The following is a 27,130-nucleotide window of genomic DNA, read 5'->3' on the forward strand; positions in this document are numbered from 1 at the left end:
AGATTACAGCGAAGAAAATTAATCTAGTATGGGGAAATGTTGGCAAGTTTTTCTTTTTTTTAGAAATTCAAATGTCTTCCAAGTCAATATTTGGTCTGGAGCACCTAAGCACATGATTACGAAACTCTTCAGAGATGCTAAGAATTTGATTCTGTACAAACAGAGAGATTTAACTTAAAAATAGAACAGCTATATTTCATAAAAGCACTGCTCTTGAAATGTTTGGCTGGGATTTTACATAAGTGGATGTAGAGAGTTATGACTTTGTAAATGCAATTTCATTATGTTCCACAATATTCTACGCATGACACAGAAAAGCTGTCTTTGATGTGATTGCATAAGGATGTGCTTTGTTATGTTTATCAAACAATATACACGTACATCTCATCTTTATTTTTTGAATAAAGACGATTAAATTCATGAATGTCTTCATGCTTATCAAAATGTCTGTGCTCTCACACATTACGCTTAAAATGACATGAATGATTTTACTTGTAAATTCAAGGGGGGGGGGGACTAAATGCGTGTTTAAATAAATAAAAAAAATCACATGAGCAAGCATGTTTTGCTTGAATTTACTGATGACATCAAATCTCGTTTGTATGAAAACATTTTAAAAAATCTGATCTCCTGGAAGAAAACTATAATAATTGATATAGGCTTTTAAGAGAAATGGAACTGGTAAAACAGACATTATAATTGTTTGCCTCATTCATTTGGCGTATGCTTTTGTTTTGCAATATTATTTGAGTATTGATGAAATCAATGCAGGCCGGCATTTTCAACCATATCATGAGTAATATATAAATATATGATTACATTAATAGACAAATCATGTAAGCATATATGTATATAATATACATATATATGTAACTATATATGTATAGATGGATGTATACATTACACACCACATCCAATATTAGTATTTGTGGATGATGGGGATTTTCATGTACACATCAAATAATATCCTGCAAATTCCATAACTATAAAGACAATGGATTGCTAACATTTTGGCAGCAGGGGCTAGGCTGCTGTTTTGTTTTGTTTTGTTTTGTTTTGTTTTGTTTTGTTTTGTTTAGGCTGGACATCACACAAACACACTCGTGCATCTGAACCACATGCCTGTGGCATGCAGTCTCGCGGTGATATCTTTGAATTCCACGACAGAAATGTTTTGGTGCTCTAGGCAGACAACAAACTGTGATAACGGCATTCAACTTTTGCCGATTCTGTTCACTTGGGGATAGATAACATGTAAACTCTTTAATCTCAGACTAGCTATGTTATTATGCAAATTTTCCCACAGAGCCCAGCATGAGCATACTCTGCACTGGTCTAAAATAAATCAAGTAAGTACAAAACAAACAAACAAACACAAACATGTATGTGGCATAAAGACATTTGATAAGGAATTTCGCAAGCATAATCCAGGCAAAGACGAGCATCAGTGCACTTTAAAATGTGCAACCTGTCCTAGCTACAAGGATATCCTGTAAGCAGAAGTTAAAGCTCTTCAAAAAAGTTGGTGGAAAAGGAAAGAATGACTGTCAAATATGGGAATGCAAGCAAACCAGTTCACATAGATCAAATGCCCACTGCCAATAAGCCAATTCGTAATAAGCACATGTGCATGACCGTATCAATGATTTTTACTTGTATCTCAGTTGGTTAGGTACTTTGCTCATTTTCAAAGTGACATTCAATGCATAAGCTTGTCTGTATGTAACAATTAAGGATATCAGTTCAAACACAGAATGAACTTGTAGAGTAAAGGTGACCAGAATGGTCCATCTATTGGTATTTGGGGAGAACATCTAATTGATTGCTTTGCACTGAATGCAACAACAAACTTTTGATATAGCCAGGTACTGGGCTGTGATGAACAGTTTAGTTGCTGTCAAGGTTGATGCACTGGCTAGTACCAACTATAAGAATTATATGAATAATCATTACATCGTAGATACTTATACCTGTGAATTTAAAAACCAACTTGCCTATTTAGTGTAAATGAGCCTTTTTTGCTCATGCGCAAAGTGGAACTACGAACTGGCTTAACTTTGTGGCATCCTAAGCACGGAATAACACATCAGAGAAGTTCTTAAACAGTCAATGTCACTTCAGTAATGCTTCTAATAGCACACTTATAATCTGATAATGTCTAACAAACAACACACACTTGGCTCGCATAATGTCAGTCATGCATACAATGTATATACCACATCATTTTGTGTCGGCACATTTCTGTAAAGGAAGCACTGATCAGTCAGAAACAAAAACAATAACAAAAACAAATGCAAGGGGGGATGGAAGGGGGATGTTGTACAATGCACACAACGATGCATGCACACATTTGGATGTGCACACGGCACAGTGAAAGTAATGACAATGAATAGTTTGCACGCATCATTACAAGCAAAAGAGTAGAATGGGCAAATGCATAATCATCGTTATGAGGCCAGTGTAATCCCATCTAAATGGGCAAATCAGTCATGCAGTGTCAAGTAGAAACAAAACATTTTTTTTTTCCCCTTCAAATTGCTGGCATTCTGACACCCAACAAATACATAAAATCAAAGCTTGTTGATGCATAAAATTGAGGAACCATACATAGATAATGGCACAAAAAGCGTTGTATTCCATAATGGTTGGAATATAGTAACCAACTCACCATTCAACATATTGTTTTAGTGAGACAAACTGCACCACATATGATCTAATTTACTAAAAGTATTGCAAGCTTTTAGAAAATGTGATTATCATTATCTTTCCCACTTCTTTTTCAGTTTTTTTTTTGACACCCAATAAATGCATAAAATCAAAGCTGGTCGATGCACTAAATTGGGAAACCACTCATAGATAATGGCACAAATAGCTTCATATTTCATGACTTGAATATAGTAACCAACTCACCATTCAACATATTGTTTTAGTGAGACTAACTGCACCACATATGATCTAATTTACTACAGGTATTGCAAGCTTTTAGGGAATGTGATTATCATCTTTCCCACTTCTTTTTCATTTTTTTTTTTTAGCTTTTTCCCTGATCTGTCAAATCCTAGCTATTCTAGGGGCGATCTAAAATCAATGAGGGATTGATTGTTCACAATGCATAATGTACTCTAATAACATTTCCAAAACTTTCCTGACACTTTTATAACCACATGGTAAAATGCATCAAATAAAAAAGTCAATTTGAAGAGCGGTAACAATAATCATTGTAACCATCTCATATTGTCTGGAAAGGAAAATTAGAAGCTTGGTGTTTTTGACAACAAGTCGAATTCATCCAAAGTAATGCTCAGCTTGGGCTGCAAGGAGACAACATGCTAGATAGATAGAGAGAGAGAGAGGGAGATCTTGGCCCTAATTTTCGATACGCTGCACATACCTCTCATCCACATCCACCTGCAGGTGTTCACGTAGCTCCTTGGTGGCTCTGTCCGCTATTCCCTCGACATGCTCAGCCCAGTGAAATTGCATCCACTCCAGTGGGTCTGTTCCCTCGCTATCTCGGCCCATCAGCGCCATGGCACAGAGCACCCGCTCAACAGGAATGTTCCTTGTTTCTGCTTCCTGAAAAAATTTAAGCATGTGTCGAAATCCCATATGTGACCTTTTCCTGTGATTTTTGCTCTTACTGTGAATCTCTGCATTTAGTCATAATCTCACATGATGAAGACAGGAGTGAAAATAACTACAACATATGTTATCATCCACAAATTGAGTAAAACTTACCTTGGTTTTTCTTTCTCTCTGAGACTCTTTTTTTTTTTTTTAACCTGTGTGCTTCTATCATCCAAGTACTTCATCTTTATGCATACAACAGATTCGAGCAAATAAAAACTTTGCATGAGCATGGAACCATGGAAACATGTAATGATGTTGACTCAAGAAAGCAGGTGAAAACCTCTTCCCAGACCAGTAATTACTCCACCTAATTCAACCAATATCTGTAGCCATTGATTCAAAGACCCTAATCTTGTAATAGCAACAGTTGCAAGACAAGCCAACAGAGCTGAGGCCAAGCGTTAGGGCCTTTCGGAGACCTGCAAATCTTATTATCTTCCATGAGTCTGGAGCAAGCTTCGAGGGGAATGAAACCCAGACATGCATGTGGAATGAGTGAATGCAGCAATATTTAATAGAAAACATCACTGAAAGTTTGAGGAAAATTGAACGATCCATCGAAAAGTTATGAATTTTTAAAGTTTTCATGCTGCCATTGCTGGATGAGAAGACTGACAACATTTTGTGACATCATGTACAGCCTATGGAAAATGGTGTAGAGGATTAAATAAATCAGATTCAACATATTTTCACTTTTCTAACATAATGAAAGAGCAGTTGACTTACCTCTTTCAGAGAGCAGAGGGAACAATAAATCATCCTTAACATATATGACAATAACAAGTCAAGGGAATGCAAACTTTTCATAAATAGCAAAATTTTGTGGAATTTTCCTTATGTTTTTTGTTGTGCTCTCCTTACATGGCATCACAAAATGTTGTAGTCTTCTTATTCATCGATCAGTGATGGCAGCACAAACTTACAAAATTCAGACTTTTGGAACATATTGTCTGATTTCCTCAAACTTTCACTGATGTGTTCTAGTAACATTGCTGCATTCACTCAACCCATGTATATATTTGGGTTTCGTTCTCTGTTAATAAGTACTAGTATTATTATCTGGTGGTAAGTCAGCACACCACTGCTAGTGAATATTTGTCAGTCACATTGACCAGTGAAATTGCTAGATTTGCCCATTATGGCCATAAGTGCATAATGTACTCATGCATAAACTTCCTTCAAGTTATTTTGAATGGATGTGGTATCTGCTACCAAATGCCTGTAAGGAAATTTGGTAATGAAAGGCTTGCCTCCTTCTGGTGACTTGATCCGAGTCTCACTTATCGACCCTCTGCTCTTGCGTATTGATACTGTGACAGGGCCTTTGAAAAAGACTAGCATATATGTTGCTAGAAGCAACAGAGGACAAGCGATCATGACAGATCATATCACTGGGGAGCTTTTGCACAGTGACACACTGCACTGTGTGATGCATTGCATTGTGCCACGCAGGAAGCAGCCGACCTTGATGGCATCGAGTTCTTGGGCCTATTGTGCCTCACAAGCAGTTTTGCAAATGCGCGACGCGGTAATACACAGCCAAGTTGCACATTTTCCGGGTACAAATGTGTGTATGACGTCATATTCCTCCAGCTACGTTGGGGCTACTACTTTGGTCAACTACTGTTGTAGAATTGATGAGGGGATGCAGGTGTTTGAGAGCTTGTAGCCATGCCAACTCCCCAAATTTACACAAAAAATGCACAATTTACATCCACGTCGCTGCTGCGAAAGCTCCACAGGGCACAATGTTCTGAAAAACAGGCTACTACTGGGTCATCTGATGGCATTGAACTCACAAAACTATATTCCAGTACACAACCTCGATGCTAGAGCATAGTTTCTGAGAACTCCTTTTCCAGCTGTCAAACAACAGCTCGGACATGGATTGGGGTTTAATGTTAGGAAACCATCTTGAATACCAGTGTACACACACCATGCTACTTGGGGTGTTCATGGATCATGAAATCAAATTTACCAAAGATAAAAAGAAAGAAAGAAAGAAAGAAAGTAAAAGAAATGGAACTGAACAGAATTTCGAACAAAAAAGAAAACATTCAAAATAGCTCATGCTCTGATTCAAGAGTTGGTTTGTAAATGTGCCACATTGGAAGGAAAGGCAATCATCAGACGAAACCCAGCTAACCCGTGCATGACTGGAAATTGAACAGTTATTGTATGAAGAGGATGAGGATGATGATGATGATGATGACTGTTAGGCCTATGCCAAGTTGTCTGGAATGGGTGGTCCACAACTTGAAATTTGAGCATGTTGCCAACTCTGAAAGTGAGACTATCGCAGAAAATTGTATGTGCACTAGAGGGCACATCACAAGTGTAGAGCGCGCACTATTTTGAGACTTATTTCTTGTCGTTCTGCATACGTTTGATGTTCTGTCTCATGTCTTGAGCAAAGATTTCTCTATAAGCAGTTTGATGTTCCTCAAGTTTGGCAACTATTTTTCACTTGTTTGATTACATTTCATTTTGAGCATGCTGAGGATGTTGCCTGGCATGTTGCTGGCCTTTGAGGATATTGCGCAATAATTTGAGCATGTTGCCGTGACATGCGCAATAATTTGAGCATGTTGCAGTGACATGCGCAATAATTTGAGCATGTTGCAGTGACATGCTCAAACCCCTAGACGCTAGTGGACCACCCTGATGGAAGACTACTAAACCCAGCAAACCCTTGAGAGCACTCCAGAAATAGTAAAGATGGTGATGATGATCATGATCATGAGTGCGCAGAAGAACATAGCATATGACTCACGTATTTGATAAGATTTGATAAAAGTAACCTAGATGGAGCAGTTGTTAAGAGCATGCAAAGCGGAGTATCATCATGGTACAATAAGACATTGATAATCAGTAAAAAAAAAAATCACCTTCTTGGGAGAACTTGAGTCAAAAACATGAGAGAATCTGTGAAATAAGTCATCTAATATGTACTCATATAGAGCATCAAACAACTACTGTACAACGACAAACTTTTGTCTGAATGAAACTGTCAAAAATTTCGTGGGGAGCCAAGAATCGCACAGTAAAATGCACACAAATTTTTGTTATCTACACAATGCATTGAATGGCAGTACAAAGTTGTACACTGCACAAGTATTGAAAAAGTTGATGAATAATGATTATTCATTAGTGGAAAATTGAGCAAAGAAAATGGGATTCCATTGGGATTCGAACCCGAGACCTCCGAATGCTAGCCCGGTGCTCTACCTACTGAGCTATAGAAAGCCCTAGTTCAGTGTTTGTCCCAGAAACCCTAAATTCTCAATGCTCGAATGGTCAGAAGCTATAGCAGTGTGTTTGTGGGTGACACACGTAAAAAGCTGCATCACTTTCATGATCCCTCGCATTTATCCCCAAGTTGAATTATCCTTCGGGTTTATGCCAGGTTCAAGTGTGTACGTGTGTGTCACACACAAACACACTGCTATCGCTTCTGACCATTCGAGCATTGAGAATTTAGGGCTTCTGGGACGAACACTGAACTAGGGCTTTCTATAGCTCAGTCGATAGAGCACCGGGCTGGCATCCAGAGGTCTCGGGTTTGAATCCCGATGGAATCCCATTTTCTTTGCTCAATTTTTCAATAATATTTTGCAAGTAGTTAAATTCGCGTACAGTGTGTGGAATACAGTACTAAATGGAGAAAAGTATGCCTGCACGTCACATTCATGTCGGGATCACAGTCAACATTTTCGCATGTCTTTAAATTCCTGAAGAGCACCTGACTTGTAAACTTTGTGAAAATAAAAACCTTGCGAAATATTTGGCATATACAGTATGCCAATGGAGAAAAATAAAGATAAGCTATACTCGCATTTCTTGTCCTCACACGAGGATCAATAACGACATATTTCTGAAACAACTTGGTGAATGCAAGGTGTCTAGCAAGAATGGAAGGAAACCTGGGTACAGGGTGTATATTAATGCAGAAGTGGACATTTTTCACACATTTTGCGTTACATGAAACTACCACGCAAATAAAAATGTACAAATTTTTATCAGTATTTATGTGAAATACTATTTCATATTTTCATTCTGCGAAATCTTACCAGACCAAGCACGAAAATTTCCACTTTTACAGTACACATGAAATCAAACATTTAAAAATGTATAACCTCAAGTGAACGATTGCGAGGTTCAATATGTATCTGATACTTTTTTTCTTTTTTACTCCTGGGAGGCATTCCATGAAAAGGTTTTTGTATTTGCTTTTTATTCTGACAAAATATAATGAGCCACTGAAATCCTTGCATCTGATTGGCTGAGAGCATATTTGTCAGAAAAAAATATCTGACACAATGCTTCATGAAATGCCCCTGTTAACTTGCCATCACATCTATGGTTGCTCCAGTGTGCTCTGTAAGAACACATTATGGCGCACTTTAATCACTCTCTTCATTCCCGTAACCATACACTGCAAAGTCATGCTCAGTACATGGAGTCTGTGGGGGCACTCGACCCACAACATTAACCTGTTGAGGACGAGTCCTGAGTAAACTCGGGCAAGTGTCTATGGGAAATGCATGTTGTAGCAAAATCAAACCGTCCTCAACAGGTTAACACAACTTCTGGACTTCAAACATGCAGTAAATGTTCTTTTTGGTGCTGCAACTGAATGAGCTTGGAATATATATATGCACACACACAATAATGCTGACCAAATACCTACCCTTTTACCTCCATTTGCGCTGCACATCCCAAGCGTCAAGAGAGAAAAATAGTTGGGTTACGTAAAAACAATAGGCAACAGTCATGTCAAGACAACATCAAAGGAAATGGATGAACATACATGGAAAACACAGGCATAAATATGCATGCTCTATATCAAGAATGCAGTGCAAACTTTATCCACAAGTCAGAGGGCTACCACAAATGATATTTTGATATAGCAAAGGAGTGGAACAATGACTTTTTACACAAAGATATGAGATTTATGTGCTGGAAGTTATCTTTCTGAAAATAAAAAACAAAAAACAACACCCTGCACAGCAGCACACTGCTTTGTTTTTGAAGTAGACAAACTTATCAAACTGCACACATGAAAACACAACAATCAAAAGAAAATTCCCAAAGAAGTGAAGTAAAGAATATTTCCAACTGAGATTAAATCCTGCTGCTATGCTTGTAATTCTCTATCTTTTGATTTTCTTTTTTTTTTCTTTTTTTTTGGGGGGGGGGATGGGGTGGGTATGGTCTTTTTTTTTACCTGTTACAGGCTATTTCTGAATTCTGCAAGATAGCCAACAAATAAAAGGAGTTGAAGGGAGGTCCAATCTACAATGCGTTTAGTGACGTTTTTGCCAACCCAGGATGACACTTCATGTGGCTCATGAGCAGGATGTATGGATAGGTGGTATCCGTGCAGATAATGACAGGTATCTTGAATTTTCCCCATACATGGCTGAAATGCATTTTCATGTGGGAATGTCATGCATGGGATGCTCTTTGAAATTCCTTCTGCCTCCAAATGATCTCAATATTCACATGTGGAGCTGTGAGTACTGACATATGCAGAGCTGCCAGCCTGGTTCCCCCCCCCCCCCAAAAAAAAAAAAAAAAAAAAAAAAAAAGATGTGTTCTACTTGGGGGAAAAACCCCACTATATTTTCAGAAAAGAAGATAGTATGCCTGGAATTACTGACATAAAAGGGGTAACTAACACATGATGACCTATTCAAAAAAGCAATCAGCACTCTGGAAGATAATGATAATAAAATGATAATGATAATGTAATAATTTGATTTAATGATAAATGATTTCCAATGGTTTATGTTTATTTGTACAATTCATGCATATTTTTGACTTGCATACATGATATTTTTCAAAGTATGACAATCTTTGGAAGATTTCTTAGTAATGTTATATTCATTTTGTGAAAAATGCAGAAATTAAATCAAATCAAAACATGATAAAAAGCAACTAATAAGACAATTCCCATAACATTAACAGTGTCATATCACCAATCCCTCTACACGACTGGCATCAGTATAATAAGTACTAAATGGGGAAGGGGTCCCTTGAAGAACCCACAAAATGGAGGAGGAAATACTAATGTTCTCAGTTTGGTCTTCAAATCTAAGTATCAAATAAGATACCCGGTTACGCTGCACTGACAATGACATGTTCTGAAGTACTGCATTCACAGACATTTTTGCAGTGGTTTTATTTTTGTGAATTTCGAAAGTGAAAGCATATGACTGCATCGAAGGCGGGTGTTTTGCGCATTTATACGCTAGCTCAGCTCTCACAGCATAACATCACATCACACACAACATACACGTGCATAGTACAGGAAAACTACAGCACACAACAGCAATGGGAGTGACAATGGGTTTTGTTGTCAGTATTGGTGGTCTAAGAATTTATGTGTAGTGTGAAGGAGCTGATTCATACTGTAAAACAGTGTGTTTTCGTGGCATAAAATTTTCGCGAATTGGAGCCGAAGGCCTCCCCACGGCCTCCTTCATGGCATGACATTTTTGCGAGTTGCCTCGAACATTCAATGCATACAGTGTGGACAAGAACTTCCACATGCATTTTAATTTTGCGAATCTTGGCTCTTGCAAAAGTTCGCGAAATTAAAATGCACATAAACATTCCTCGTTTTACAGTGCACTCGGTAACTGCCCCTTTGCAGCTCACCACATGCGGATGTGCTCTTATAATGGCAATTGCAGTTATCGCTCATTAATTTCTCAAGAATGTATTTTTAGTAAAAGTAAATGTTAAGAATGTATATTTGGAGGCAAGAAAAAATGTTATGAATGTACACTCGGGGGTAAAAAAAAAATGTTATGAATGTATTTTTGTTGGAAAAAAAAGGTACTGGACACACTAAAAACGTGCCAGTTGGCAGCTCTGCATAGGTGGTTTCCGCATGCTTGATCAGAGACAGGGAGCAGAATTTTTGGGGCAGATGAGAGGGGAGCTGGGTGCTCAAAGAAAAGACAGAACTATTTTGTCAAAAGAAAAACCCAAACATTATGATCGATAGCATCCTCCAGCAGTTCCAAACAAAGTAACCCTTGCCATCCCCAAAACCTGATCTTCAAGAGCACCGCAATAGCAGAAGTATGTGAAATATAATGATAGTATTAAAGTATAAATGTGAACGCACCTATGGCAAGAAAAACAAAAATGAACAAAATGCAAGAAGGGGAGACTGGCTATTATGTGATTAGTCTCTGTAATGATCACGACCACTCACTCTCAACATAGCGACTCGCTGCAGCGATCCCGTGCACATATCCTCGTAGAGCTTCTTGGTCTCGTCATTAATGTACGACAGGTCGCTAAAGCTGGAGCCCCGCGACAGGTCTGTCATGCCGTCGCTGGAGGATGAGGAAGGGCTGCCGCTGTGAAGACTCGTCAGACGGAGATGAGGCTGAAAGTCGAGGGCCGCCTGCCCCACGGATGGGAGCATCTCCTTTGCCGACGCGGCTGCTGAGATTGACAGTATAATTAGATGATACAAATATTACAGCATAAATATAATACTTCCATAGAGCAAAAAGGCTTTGTCATTCGGTTCCTTGAATCTTTATTTTTTCAAGTCTCGTGCAACCTTTGAGACAAAATTTGCTATGTCCACCTCCCCCGGATATAGCATAGCCAAAAAGAGCCCAGTCTGATTAGGGTTAAGAGGGGCTTCAGCTTAAGTAATATCTGATAATCGTCAATGCAAATCACATCATATTAAAACCCAATCTGAGGACACTACGCCAAACCGTGCACATTTATTGTGTACCGGTACTAATCTAAATCAATATGTGCCTCAACAAGTAAACAAGCGCTACGACACCCAGAGACAACATGGCGGTAGAAATTGATACAGCAAACTAATAGTTTGGGCAAATGCATAACTGGAACAAAGCTTTATTCATTCTGCTTGTTCCGCAAAGTAATCATCTTCACATTTCACCATTGCATACATGTATCAACTCAACATACCACAACCCTGCCAATGCCAAGAGACAAAAATAATAGGTAGGCAACGGAAATGATGACTAGAATGTTGTTTTTTTCTTTTACATGATCAAAGTAAAATACATCAATAGACTTATTTTTCGTACAAATGCTTCAGAAAAGAGTATACAATTCCTTGACATTACTACAAACAATACGGTTGATCTTTCTATTCGTCAATGACACCCTCTCCCCCCCCCCCAAAAAAAAAAAAAAAAATATATATATATATCATTATTATGCTACATTCTGTTTTTTGTACCCTTGAGAATGTTATTTATACTGCACTTTCAATACTACACCTTCAATCAAAATTTTTAGCATGAAGTTTTTCGTAGCAAATTTGAAGACTCCTATTAGATTGCAACTCGGCACAAGAACTTCTCGTCTGCTGCTAAATAAATTCGTGACACCAACAACCAACCTCCGGGGCGTCTGATGTGCTCCACCAGTCCTGCCAGACCGCTTTCCCGAAGGGCCCCGGCCAACAGGTGTCGTTGGGCGTGGCCTGGGTTGCGGTCCCTCCAGTGCGCCAACATTTGATATCCTTTGCTTATAACATCATGCCCAGGCATATGTGAGAGCGTCATCAGGTCGGCACGACTGAATCCCAGACAAAAGCCCAGCTGCAAGATGTCCTGCCTAGTCAGATGGTCTGCCAAGCTTAATAGCTCAACATCTGAAAGAGGGCCTAGAAACAGAGTAATGCAAAACGAAGACAGCACATCGGTCAGTGATAACACAGCTACACTCCATTGCACTCCATGTGCACATCTCAAACTTCAACTTTTTAAGAATACAAAAATTGGAAGACTAAGGGTGCTGGTATAAAACACAATATGTAGCTGCAATTGATCTCCCCACGGTACATCTGCATAGCAAATCTATATCTTTCCATCAGAAATCTGGCAAGCTGATGTTGCCAGCAAAGCACACATCTCTACAGCCTGCAAAGTTGGAAATATAAGTGTAGAATCACATAAAAAACAAACAAACAAAAATGGGACCTAGAATAACAGACCATACACCTTTGCACTGAGCTTTGACAGAAACTTTTGAGTTACAAATATAAAGTTATTGTTTTAATAAGCATTTTGGGAAATGTTAGTTATGTCAGAGTAATCTTTGACCTATTGAGATGGATCAATGAGGTGCTGAGTCCAATAACAATCTTTCCATCTTTTCTTACTGCTACTACTACTTTATGCGAAATTCGAAGAAAATCCATCCAGTATCACACCTTATGGAGCACACACAGATCTTTCCGATACTTTTATCTTTATTGCAAAAGTCAGATCACTGAGGGATGCTGTCAACAAAATTAAAAGGTGACTGGATTTTCGAATGATGTCTCCTCCAAAAAAACTAAATGCAATCCTCTATATGAATACCCTGTTTGTAACCGATTAACATCAAAGCAAGTCTAATTCATCTAGGATCGGTCCAATTTGACTAAACCTTTTTGATTAGCTACTTTTGCCTGGGGCAATTTTGTCTTTGAATAATTCTTGTCAATGAGGGTACAACACATCGAACAGAGAAAACTAGTACATTCTGATTCTATTCTGGTAAATGTAACTATGGAGTACAAGACTCGGACTCTTTAAGGCCAGCGTGTTCAGGAAATGTGTTCATATTTCTGTATCATTTCATCTTGAAAATGATGCTATCAACTCATAGATATCTAAGAACCCGGTGACATGACATTAGCTCCTGCGACAATTGCTCCGGTCTTATTTTCTCCAAGGACTTATGTTTGGGGTTAGGGTTGTGATAGGGTTGATTAGGATAAGGGTATGGGTGATGTTTATGGGTAGAATTCCTTTTTGGCTTAGCATGCAGATATTTCATGGGAGCAACTGTTGCAGCAGCAAATATGGAACCCAGAAGCCATCCTTTAGAAAGATTAAAAGGGGCCTGATTGTCCATTCATACGTAGTTTAGATTACTCCAGGAGTGCTCCAATAACCGCCCTGTATAGATAGGGTGTGTGTGGGGGGGGGGGGGGGGGTGGGGGGGGGGGGGAAGAGACTAACTTGTATCCCTAGGCTCCGCCTGATCCTCAAGGAGGTGAGCTAGTCCAAGCTCCTCAAAGATCTTGCCCAGCTCCTCCAAGATCTTGCCCAGCTCACGGCTCTGATCCTGTCCCTGGGTCTTGTTCTTCCAGTCCAGCAGCAGACGCTGCGTGCCGTATCGGTTGTCCTTGGTGTACCTGTCGATTCTGTCCTCGTCGAATCCCAGGTACAGACCAAGCATTGGCACATCTTCTGCTGAAATCCTGTCGGCCAAGCGATGTAGCACCTCCTCTGAGAGCCCTGCCTGGCCGGGGACGCCTGGGGTCACTGGATGAGCGATTGATTCAAGACAGCTCATGTTCAGTCATTTGGCTACAACTAATACCCATACGAATTGAAGCAGCATCTGGGTATATATGTTACAATCTAACACACATATTCAACTGTCAAAACTGACTTTATCCTGCATATGCAAACGTCACATCTTTTCCCCCATATTTCTGTTCCAGTTAGGAGCATTGCCTTGCTGAAAGATAGGGTTCACTACTGAATCTGCTATTTGTAAGAACACAGACTCAGTTCATATTGCATGAGGTCATCCATGATCTGTTTAATAAATTTTTGAAAAGGTGCTTTTATAAATCTTGCTGTAGTGCCACATATTTTGGGCATTCTGATTAAATAAGGGCAGTAAGATGATGTTTCACATTGGAAGAATTTATACTTCAGTTGTTACTTCCATTGTGTCATATACAATGGATGAGGAGCACTGAATGCATTTCATGACTTTTCATCACAAAATCCACAAACACTGCACTTGTCGACTATTTGGCAAGCACAAAAATAGTAAGTTTTCAACAACAAAAGGTGCAGCAGTGGGCTTCCGCTCTCAGTGATCACTGGCAACATATGCATGGAACAGATTGAAATTCAAGCACTTGTCAAGGGACCAAACAGCCACTTGCTCTGGCTCCACTATGTTGATGATATCTTCACCATCTGACCACACCAAGCAAGTCAACTCAATGACTCCCTCATGACCACAACAAACAACACTCTCTTTCACCACCAAAATGGAAAGCAGTCGTTCCATTCCCTTCCCTGAACACTCGTCATCAGAACCTACACGTGTACTTCCATAAGACGTCCTCATCGATGCAAATCAACCGCAGCACCCGCATCCATCCCATCTACTCCTAGTTCAGCTCTCTGCCTGCGTCCATATCGAGGTAATCCTCCCGAATGTACTCCACAATTAACGGGCTCCGAGGACAGCAGAACACTCGGATCTCATCAATGACACTCGCCGCTCAGCCCGTTTTGGCTGATACATTCCATCTAGGATCAAATCTTCCATATATAACTTGTCTCCTCTTTGGTAATGCCTCATTTCTCATAAAGGAAAGTCAATCTGCCCGAAATGTCCAGTACCTCGAGTACCTGAGTTATTCTTTATTACTTGATCTCCAGAGTTCGGGCTCGAGTTGTTTTCACTTTATTTCTTTCTTTCTCTTACAGTACAGTCTTTAATTTCTCCACGACTTTCCTCTTTCCTTCCTCTTCTATTTTCTGCTTTCCTTACAGCCCAATGGTCCTTTTAATGACCACTTCACCATTCTACAGTTTGTTAATTAGTTAGTTAGTTTGTCTGTTTGTTTGTTTTGAACAGGAATAAATTTTCAGTTCTTTCTCCCATTTCAAGACAACATTCTCACTATATCTTCACTCTAACTTTCCTTCTTCCTCACGAGTCCTTTTCAGGGCTTTACTTTTAATCATTACCTCGCCCCCCCCCCCCCTCCTGCCACAGCTTTTTTCTCACAGCAATTATTCCTAGAATCCACTCAACCCCCCCTTTCATTTCACATTTTATTCCTCTTTTTCCTTTTCTTCTTCTTAAAACTATAATTTCATTTTCTTTGACTTACCTCTTTCCTTCCTCTTTTATTTCCTCCTTTATTCGTTTTGATTCCACGTTCCATAGTCCACATCACTCACCAGCTTCTTTTCTCTCCTTTCGTTTCGTGAAACACCTGTCAGAATTTCACATCGATTTCACTTCTCTCTCTACTTCAATGATTCTCCAACCTTCAAATTCATCTTTTTCTGCATCCTTTCTGTTTCATCCTTCCCCTCCTGATTTCACAACCCTTTACCTGATTATTACTCTACTTGTCCTTACAACTCTCTCTGTCCCTATTCTCCTGTCTCCACAAGCGCAACTTCAACTTCCAGCTCACCGCTGCCCTGATTGTCACTATTTACATTCTTTACACTCTCCCTCTGTCGCTTCCCTCCTCAACTCTCCTCTTTCTAGGCCCTTCTTCTGCCAAGCAATGGTCCCTGCAAGGACCATGTACATATATGGTTTTACCACAAACCTCTCTTCCTTGAAAAGAAAAAAAATCATTTTTTGCTAAAATTTTGTGACCTTTCACCTGTGGCCTTTGCCTAGAATCTGATCAGCTCATCTTCACGTCGTGAAGTATACCCGAGTTAGATATGAAGAAAACCCTTTGCATAGCTTTGCTCTTGTGTTACGACCAAAATCACTCTGAGAATGATCGCACAAAAGAAACAATCAACTGATGTTCAGGCGGTTTATTAACAGTGATATTGTGGGTACAGACTGGTAATCAGCGTCACATCAGTACAACAATGATCAATAAAAACAGTTATAAATCGGTAGTGGAATCACTTACACGTATTAAATAATCCTTTGAAAGTGTCCAAATACGATGTTCGATGCACAGACGAATGATCCTTGATGCACCGATGAATGATTCCTCTGACGTAACTCCAGAGGCGCAGGTTACGATAGTCCACGGTATAGATCCGGGGTAAAATCCACGAAATATGTCCACAATAGATCCACCGTATAATGTTCCCAGCGAAATGTGCAGAATCCAACGACCACGTCCAGTCGATGCGTTGAATGATGATTCACTTTATATTGTCCAGCTAGGAATCCAGCCCGTCACAGCTTTGCCGTAGCAATGACAATGTCCGTTGACATTAAAATATGGAGTCCAATGAAGGCACATTAATTCTCTGCAGGCAAAATGTCTCCCAGGCCAAGTATCTCCACAAACATAACAGGTCAGCAGGTAACACAGGACTGACTATAACAAGTCGCTTCAGAGCCAGAAGTGACGTAACTCTCAGAGCAGAGGTGTTGGGTACTCTGCCTACTGCAGAATTTCTCTAGCTTATATACTATCTATTCACCCCTTCTAGCACATTCTATAACTCTCTCCAACCTACTAGCCAGTCCGAGTTCCGGGAAACCTGGATGACTCACTGCCTAACTATGTACAAAACATCACTGCCAAGAATAACTACCAATCACATTAGGCTACAGGGACAGTGCCTCACTCAGCCAAATATGTTAGCACTTCCCAGAACTTTCTGGAATGGGTGAAATCATTCTAGATTGAGTGAGCTATAATGTATTTCCTGTTACATGCATGTACTGTATAGCTACATTGTATACCACCTAGAAAATTCTCCACTTATCTGGTCAGCCTGTATGTACTATATCTATACCACATAGAATGTTCTCCATTAATCTGGTCAACCTGTGTACATACACATTAAAACAGCCATGCATACAGTACATCATACATGTACATAACTACTAGTGTGTACATTTGTGACACCATCCCCCATGGGAAAAAGAAAGCCTTGCCGTAGCAAGGGTTTCTTTTACCTTCACAATTTCTCATTATTATTTACAATGAATGTGAGGTAAAATCCAAGTCAAGCTACAATAATCACATACTATCACATGCCTTTTGGATAGCTGTATTAATTCCATGTTCTCTTTTCATGGATACTATTTACAATGATATTGCTTGGATTCTCGGAGCTTATACAATCATATCAAACTGTTTTGCACACATTAATGAATATGCTTAACACATACACTGGAAATGATATGCGGTGAAAACTTTTCACCTTTGATACTCTCTTCATGTTACACTCTTGACAGAGCGTCTGCAATTACATTGTTTTTGCCTGCCACATGTTTGATTTTGAGTGCATATGGCTGCGTCATCATGCTCCATCTGAACAACCTGTTGTTCTTCATTTTGAACCGGTCTAAAAAGACCAAGGGGTTGTGGTCAGTATAGACCGTGATCTCCCCTTTGCTATTTGTCAAGTACACTTCGTATTGCTGGAGGGCAAGGATGAGACTGAGAGCCTCCTTCTCAATTGTGGAGTACTTCTTCTGGTATGCGTTCAATTTTTTTGAGAAGTAGCTAACTGGTCGTTCAGTGCCTTCTTCATCTTCTTGGAGCAAAACCGCTCCCACTCCTACATCGCTAGCATCTATTGCCACCTTGAATGGCTTTGCGAAGTCAGGAGCTGCCAAAACAGGCTCATTAGCAAGGACTGCCTTTAGTTTCTCGAAGGCTCTTTGACACTCATCAGTCCATGTGTACTTCGCCTTGCCCTTCAGCAGGTTTGTTAGGGGGGTGACTACAGTGCTGAAATTCGGTACAAATTTCCTGTAGAAACCAGCCATGCCCAGAAATCTGAGCAACTCCTTCTTGGATTGGGGGATGGGAAAGCCTAGTATAGCCTCTACCTTGGCTTCTCTTGGCAATACTTGTCCCTGACCGACTACATGCCCGAGATACACCACTTTGGCCTTCGCAAATTCACTCTTTGCCAGATTAATCACCAATCCGGCCTCCTTGAGTCGATCAAAAAGTTGCCGCAAGTGTGTAATGTGCTCCTCCCACGTGTCACTGTACACTAGGATGTCATCAATGTATACTACACAGTGGTCAAGTCCAGCAATGATTTGGTTTGTCAGCCGTTGGAAGGTGGCCGGAGCATTTTTCATGCCGAATGGCATTACTTTGCATTGGAACAAGCCATCTGGTGTAGCAAAGGCAGAAATCTCTCTGGCTTTGTCGGTCAAGGGCACTTGCCAGTATCCCTTTAGAAGGTCTATCTTACTGACATATGCAGAATTTCCGACCCTGTCAATGCAGTCTTCTAGTCTGGGAATGGGGAAAGAGTCTGTTTTCGTCACGGCATTCACCTTTCTGTAATCTATACAGAATCTTTGAGACCCATCCGGCTTGGGCACCATGACGATTGGGGAGCTCCAACTGCTTTTACTCGGTTCTATTATGTCATTGTCTAGCATGTATTGAACCTCTTCCCTTACTTTTTGCAGTTTGCTCGGGTTTAACCTGTAAGGGTTTTGCTTGATAGGGTCAGCATCTCCTACATCAACATCATGTACAGCCAGAGGGGTGCAGCCTGGTTTGTCTTTACACAGTTCTTTGTACTCATGTAACAGACTAGTCACATCTTTCCTCTGATTTTCAGGTAGGTAGTTCAGTGCCTCATCTACTTTCCCTAACATCTCTGAGTTAGACAACCTGGCACTAGAGGGCTCACTTCCATTCTCATCTTGAGCTTCTCCCTCTTCATCTACTTCTTCTACTACCACCTGAGCTACGCCTACCGGCTGACTAGCCTTTCTCTCATAGTACTCTTTCAGCATGTTTATGTGACACACCCTCTGATCTTTTCGTCTGTCTGGCGTACTGATCACATAGTTCACATCATTGAGTTTCTTTTTGACACTGTATGGGCCACTGAACTTGGCTTTCAGTGGTTCACCTTGTATGGGCAGCAGTACAAGAACTTTGTCACCTGGGTTGAAAGTTCGGGCTTTGGCATTTTTGTCTGCCTTTCTCTTCATAGAGTCTTGTGACACTTTCAAGTGTTCCCTAGCTACCTCACAAGCCTTTGAAAGCCTTTCACGAAACTTTGACACATAGTCAAGTAGGTGGACCTCATCATCCTCAGTCATGAATTTCTCTTTGATGAGCTTCAGTGGGCCCCTAACTTCATGACCGTACACCAACTCAAATGGGCTGAAACCCGTCGACTCGTTTGGGGAGTCCCTCGTTGCAAACAGCAGGAAAGGGATGCCCTTATCCCAATCCTCGGGATACTCCTCACAAAATGCCCTAATCATTATCTTTAGGGTCTGGTGGTAGCGCTCCAACGCACCTTGGGACTGGGGATGATAAGCTGACGACTTCAGCTGCTTCACACCCAAACGATACATCACCTCTTGAAATATGCCTGACATGAAATTTGACCCTTGGTCAGACTGCACTTCCTTGGGCAACCCATACCTAGTGAAAAACTGCACTAGAGCATCTACCACAGTCTTAGCAGTGATATTTCTCAATGGGATAGCCTCTGGAAACCGTGTAGACATATCCATAATGGTCAAGAGGTACTTGTGACCCGACCTAGTCCTAGGCAAAGGTCCAACACAGTCAACTAGAACCCGACTGAATGGTTCTTCAAACGCAGGTATCGGAATCAATGGCGCCGGCTTCACTGAATGCTGTGGTTTACCAGCCACCTGACATGTGTGACAAGTCTTGCAAAACTCAGCCACATCCACATTCAACCCTGGCCAATAGAAATGCCTCATGATCCGATCCTTTGTCTTTCTGACGCCTAAATGGCCGCCAACAGGTAACTCGTGAGCAATCCTCAAGATCTCACCGCGGTAACTAGGAGGGACAACAACTTGACGGACCACCGTCCAATCCTCATCAGCTGGCCTATGGGGAGGTCTCCACTTCCTCATCAAAATGCCATCTTTGACATAATAGCACTCAGGGACCTTTTCAGCCTCAGCCTCAGAACACGCCGTCTGAGACAAGCCTTTCAACTCAGAGTCTGCCTGCTGTGCTTCAACCAAGGAAGACTTGCTAAACAGACCATCACTGTTAGCCTCGGAGCCTAATACAGCAACCCCATCATTTAAATCCTTGAAAAAGGTTTCTGCCAACCAAACACCGGAATTCTCCTCCACATCAACAGAATCCGCATCATCTTGAACAGCTCTACGAGCCTGAGACCTAGTCACAACACAGTCTGGGAAAATCCCAGGAAACTCCTCCTGCAACTGCTCAGTTTCAGCAACCACCACTGGTTTATCCGAAACAACTGGAGACGCAACCACCTTGTCCCCAGCCAAGTCATTCCCCAACAAAAAGTCAATGCCTGCCATGGGCAACTCAGGAACAACTCCAACAGAAACAGGACCAGAAACTAGGTCACACTTCAAATCCACTCTATACAGTGGCACTGACATATAACTGCCATCAACAGTCTGAATCAAGACTTTTGCATTCACTGCACTATCTGGTGGAAAAGTCATACCACCATCCACCATCAACGACTGAGAGGCCCCCGTATCCCGCAGGATGACTACTGGCTTACCTGCCTCACCAGAAGTACATGGGGTCACCTCACCATCAAACAAAAAGCTATGATAGCTCTCATCCACCTGCTTCATCCTATCTTTGAATTTGGGAGATTGACTTTCAATGGCCTGTGTTTCACTGAACGGGACACTGTTTTCGGGTAGGACACTTTTTGACATGACAAATCCCAAGTCCTTCTTTGTTTTGTTTTGCAACTTCCAACACTGTGACTTTACATGCCCTGTCTTGTTACAGTGAAAACATTTGATGACATTTGCACTTGTACTGGACCCTTTGTCAGATTGAGGCTTTGGTGCCGATGAAGTTTCAGAACTCGTGCCTTTTTCAGGACCAGCATTCTTTGGATTGCTCGACTGATTTTTGTCTCTCTTGATTCCAGAGAAATTCCTGAAAGGTGGTCTGTTGTCATTTCTGTGGGTCAGCTCATACTCATCAGCCATCAAGGCTGCTTTATGCAAACTTGTCACTTTGTGATCATCCAAATGTGACCTCACACTGAAAGCAACACTCTTTTTGAATTCTTCCAAGAGAACAACCTCACGTAGGTTATCAAAATCCTGATCCACTTTCAGGGATCTGTACCACCTATCAAACATCATTTCTTTTTCACGAGCAAACTCAACATGTGTCTGGCCTGGTCTGCGGTACGAATTTCTGAACTTGTGTCTGTACGCCTCTGGCACCAACTCATAAGCATTCAACACTGCCTTCTTGACTGTAGCATAGTCACGTGATTGCTCTTCAGAGAGAGATGAGTACACATCGGCTGCTTTGCCGACAAACACACTTTGAAGGAGCAAGGGCCAAAATTCCTGTGGCCAGTTCAAACTGTTAGCCACCTTCTCAAATGACACAAAATATGCATCAACTCTGTTTTCTTCAAACTTTGGCACCAATCGAATGTTCTTGGCCAAATCAAATTCAGAGGGAGCCCTTTCACGATTTCCAACAGTTTGTGCATGAGTCAATTCCATCTCACGCAATTTCAGTTGCTGCTCCACTTCAAATTTCTTCTGTTCCATTTCAAGTTTCTTCATTTCCAGTTCTTTTTGTTCTTTCTCCCTCTCTCTTTCCAATCTCATCTTCTCTTTCTCCATTTCCATTTCTTTCTCCTTCATTTGCAATTTAGCAAGCTCAAGCCGTGTCTGATCTGAAATTTGAGCTTGATCAGGAGTATGAATTTCTTCTTTGAGCTCCATGTGACCAGCTACTAAGTCAAGAATCTCTGCCTTTCTTGCACCTTGTGGAACATCAACATTTAAATGCTGTGCAATAGCAGTCAAATCACATTTGCGTAACCTTTGCAAATCTTTGAGGGACAAATCTGTCCTCTGAACAAATGCCTGAACATCCATTGTACTGATTGACATTGTCACACTGTATTACACACAATATACAATTGAACAATCAACTCAACTGATATTTTGTCTGTACCAATATTCTGGCTTCCGGAACGTTCCAAATTCTAAGTTTTGGCTTTAAATTCAATTCCCGGACAAGCCCCCAATTTTGTTACGACCAAAATCACTCTGAGAATGATCGCACAAAAGAAACAATCAACTGATGTTCAGGCGGTTTATTAACAGTGATATTGTGGGTACAGACTGGTAATCAGCGTCACATCAGTACAACAATGATCAATAAAAACAGTTATAAATCGGTAGTGGAATCACTTACACGTATTAAATAATCCTTTGAAAGTGTCCAAATACGATGTTCGATGCACAGACGAATGATCCTTGATGCACCGATGAATGATTCCTCTGACGTAACTCCAGAGGCGCAGGTTACGATAGTCCACGGTATAGATCCGGGGTAAAATCCACGAAATATGTCCACAATAGATCCACCGTATAATGTTCCCAGCGAAATGTGCAGAATCCAACGACCACGTCCAGTCGATGCGTTGAATGATGATTCACTTTATATTGTCCAGCTAGGAATCCAGCCCGTCACAGCTTTGCCGTAGCAATGACAATGTCCGTTGACATTAAAATATGGAGTCCAATGAAGGCACATTAATTCTCTGCAGGCAAAATGTCTCCCAGGCCAAGTATCTCCACAAACATAACAGGTCAGCAGGTAACACAGGACTGACTATAACAAGTCGCTTCAGAGCCAGAAGTGACGTAACTCTCAGAGCAGAGGTGTTGGGTACTCTGCCTACTGCAGAATTTCTCTAGCTTATATACTATCTATTCACCCCTTCTAGCACATTCTATAACTCTCTCCAACCTACTAGCCAGTCCGAGTTCCGGGAAACCTGGATGACTCACTGCCTAACTATGTACAAAACATCACTGCCAAGAATAACTACCAATCACATTAGGCTACAGGGACAGTGCCTCACTCAGCCAAATATGTTAGCACTTCCCAGAACTTTCTGGAATGGGTGAAATCATTCTAGATTGAGTGAGCTATAATGTATTTCCTGTTACATGCATGTACTGTATAGCTACATTGTATACCACCTAGAAAATTCTCCACTTATCTGGTCAGCCTGTATGTACTATATCTATACCACATAGAATGTTCTCCATTAATCTGGTCAACCTGTGTACATACACATTAAAACAGCCATGCATACAGTACATCATACATGTACATAACTACTAGTGTGTACATTTGTGACACTTGAAATGCCTCCATCATTCTTTGTGTAAGTGGCATAAAAAGCACAAAATGATTGTACAAAGTATCTGCCCGAGCAACATAACTTGGCACAACCTGAATGCTAAGAATTCTGGATGGTACAATCATAGCCATGTTACCTTGTTGCTGACGTTCTTTCAATATTGCGGCTGCAGCAGCGGGTCCGGTGTCTTCCAGGATTTCGCACAGGCGTCTCCTCTCCTCATCTGGTCTGACCGTCTGCCTCCATAGCAACAGCATTTCAAGTGCTCCATCGCCATCCTGGTCACGCTCATGACGTCTGTGAAACTGATTCACCACTGCCACCTCCAGGCCGAGCTTCACGCCTATCTCGAAGAGTTTTCCCCTGGGAATTTCCGCAGCAATCTCCACCAGCATTCTGTCAGAAACTGACCCGGAACTGCCATAACCACTCTCCTCCGAAGAGTTTCTGGGCTCATTGGCCGCTGCCTTGACTCTCTGGTACGGATCCTTCTGCTGTCCCCTTCTCTCTGGTAACTCATTCTGAGGACAAAAGGCATCGCCAATCACAAGCATTAAACCATGGTATATCGCCTTTAACTCTCTATGTGCCACATTCGCACGCCCGACTCAGTCAACAGCGTGCCAACTTAGCATATTCTGCTCAAACGCACAGACCTGCCCAAACTGATCAATAAATCACCAAATGCCGCGGTACAATGAAAGCGTTTCTCGTGGTTCCATTCCTGTCACACGTAGCTTGCATTTTATGTGGTGATTGAATATCAAGCGGTGTTCCTTAACTCGATTTGCAAGCAAATTCTCATTTTCCCTCACTGTTTTGTGTGCAAAAGTAATGCCTCTACAATAATGCATTTACTGGTCATTTTAAAGAAAAATAACTGTATATTTGTCTTTCAATTTACATCAAATCAAAGCTGGCATTTTCTCTACAGCTCCGCTCATTACATGTCGAGGGTAACAAAACTCTTCAAAAGTTACATAGATTGGAAAAACAATGTTTTTCCCAAAGTCAGGACTACACTGCTGCTTAAGAATAATGTGGTACACTGGGGATTTACGCCTTGACACATAGAGTTTACTTTTTGTGTGCCATGCAGCACACCCCTAGAGAAATTGCAACACATGGGCACTTTTGGAAAGCATTCCGTTTCTAAAAGCCATGTAACTTTTTATAAAAGAATTTATGCCCGAAATGCAGTATAGCAAATTACTACACAAAAATTGCAAGAGTTGCTGTAATGTGGATTTTATTAATAAGCTATGGCTATTTTTTTCTTGCAAATGGCCAGTAATCAAAGCAAACAAAACAAGACTGCTAAATCATACTCTTGGTCATGCTAACTCATGCTTTTTCATGAATACAGAGTGTAGGTCTGGAAGGCATGATTTTATGAAGATATAACTTTGACAATAATAATTTAATTAAAAAAAAAATCCTTATGGAACTCAACTATCAAGTCACCATGAACTGGAAGCTATGTGTGTGACAAATGCAATCATGCATGATGCTTTCACTGTACTCTCAACGTCTGACATAGTGAAGTTTATAGATCGGTTTGTGCGCAGTGTGCATTTGAGCAAAATATGTGAAGTTGGCAAACTGTTGACAGAGTCGGGCATGTGAACATGGCACACAAAAAGTCAAAATCAGACATAGAGGAAAGCAATCACAGCATACTAAAAAAAAAAAAAAGAATTTGTTCAGCTGATTTTCTCAGTTACAAACTCTGTATTCCTCTCATTAAAGTACAGACAAAAGGCACAAGTGTTTATGACTGTCAAATTAATGAAGTTGAGTACTATGGACAATGCTGAAATTAAAGAGTGTAAATCTGGTGTAAATCAAACATGCAATATACATACCACGATCCCCAATCTGCTTTTCTCCCGTTGTACTGCTGCTTCTGTAGTGAGAGAAGTTTATCCTGGCAATGATGACATAGTGCTCATTCTCTTGAGACAATTACGCATACCTCTATCATGAAAAAAATACAAAACTCTGTCTTCTCTTTTTCCTTTTTTTTTTGGGGGGGGGGAAGGGGGGTTGGAACATAACAAAATGTGGGAAACATTGCTCTAATTGAATACAGCACACAATTCACGGGTCAAGGTGTCATATATGCAATTATGACTTGTTTATTACCACTGTCTTGTACTAATTATAAGATCTCACTTCATGGAGATAGAAATATTGTTCAAATTTGAGGCATTATCTTGTCATAGCTTCACAATGCTCCCATCAGTTCCTGAAAAAAAAAAAAAAAAATCATGCTGGAAATGGATAATTTATACCATGCACTGCATCCCCTTAAAATGTTTTAGTTGCTTGGTTATAACTTACATGATTGCCTTCATTTGATGTGTAAGATATAATACATCTTTTTCTTTTTCCATTCCAATTCAAGAAAAAAAAATCATCAAGATTTAACTCTAAGTAAAAGTAAGCAATGTGAGAAGATACATCTAATTTGCACATGATGTAGTTTTTGGTTACCCAATAGAGATTTGTCATTTTGTTGAATCATTTATTTCCTTCTCTTTTTTTAAGAGCTGTAACCTGGCCTAACCTGGCCATATTATTCCCTCTATGTTTTTTAATAAATGTATTAATTGCTATCAATACAAATACGATGAAAACACTACAAGAGTGTTGAATTAGTGATGGGGTCGTTTTTGGCGATAGCGAAACTTGGCCACCATAATAGCAATGTGTAAAATTGTACATCTTATGAATGCCATATCAACCTGGGGCATGACGGAACTCCGCATCGCAGCGTGCCACATCATACAGTCACTTGCGGCCAGTATCGCTCCTCTGTACAACCATCTGAAAATTTACAATTCCATACCTTTCTATAATATTGTCTGTCCACTTTCAATGAAAATTTTGTTGGTCCGTCTGATGAGGCTTTAACGCCTCATGCATATCAAACTTAAAATACGGCGGTGTTGTAATTGCCCCCATGGGTGAGGGTTTACCTTGGGCGTCGTATTGCAACTGCTCGGTGACGTACTGGAGCTGACAGTCTCCGAGTGCCTGGTAGAGTAGCCGCCTCTGGTCGGCGCGAGGCACGCGATCCCTCCACATCCTGAGCATTTCAAACGTCCCCCTACCACTCCTGCCCTGCTGGGCATTGCCCCAGCTGAACTTATCAACCTCATGCCTTGAGAATCCCAGTTTCAGGCCGAGCTGCACCAGTCTGTCACTATAGGATAAGGCCTCTGTCACTGTGGAGAGGTCCAAGTCACTTAATAAAGGCGAGGACTTGCTCGCGTCTTTCTTTCTTTCAGTCTTTGGGCTCTCAGCCTGAGCTGACTCTCCTTGGTTCTGATATCCTTCCTTTGCCTGTCTCTTCTGGGCAATCATCTGTAGAAAGAAAAAAAAAACAACAAAAAAACGGTGGAGTTGAATCCTTAAAGTGAGGCAGTCCTCACGAATTTAAAAAAAAAATATGTTGTTGTTGGTACCTCAAATGAATTACTTTCACCAAAAACAAACTTTCAAATCACCAGATAAGCTCGTAATTTTTTGTTGAAAAAGTGTGAATCTGCATGGTGAATATGCTAGTGAGCAAGTCTTGGCGG

General features: G+C 40.8%; 1 protein-coding gene across 1 annotated transcript in view; it reads right to left on the reverse strand.

Annotated features, from left to right (window-relative positions):
• Window positions 1-27,130, reverse strand: part of LOC139735918 (uncharacterized) — an 80,883-nt gene that overhangs the window by 14,382 nt on the left and 39,371 nt on the right. Inside the window, exons 8-13 of the mRNA XM_071646676.1 lie at window positions 26,525-26,912; window positions 25,409-25,449; window positions 23,680-24,064; window positions 13,719-13,958; window positions 10,859-11,094; window positions 3,392-3,576 (exon numbers count right to left, since the gene is read on the reverse strand). Coding sequence (XP_071502777.1) covers window positions 3,392-3,576; window positions 10,859-11,094; window positions 13,719-13,958; window positions 23,680-24,064; window positions 25,409-25,449; window positions 26,525-26,912 — 1,475 coding nt within the window. The remainder of the gene's footprint in view (window positions 1-3,391; window positions 3,577-10,858; window positions 11,095-13,718; window positions 13,959-23,679; window positions 24,065-25,408; window positions 25,450-26,524; window positions 26,913-27,130) is intronic.

This window comes from Diadema antillarum, unplaced genomic scaffold (genome assembly GCF_040938485.1).
Source record: "Diadema antillarum isolate AM-2024a unplaced genomic scaffold, OU_Dant_1.0 scf00000028, whole genome shotgun sequence".
NCBI lineage: Eukaryota > Metazoa > Echinodermata > Echinoidea > Diadematoida > Diadematidae > Diadema > Diadema antillarum.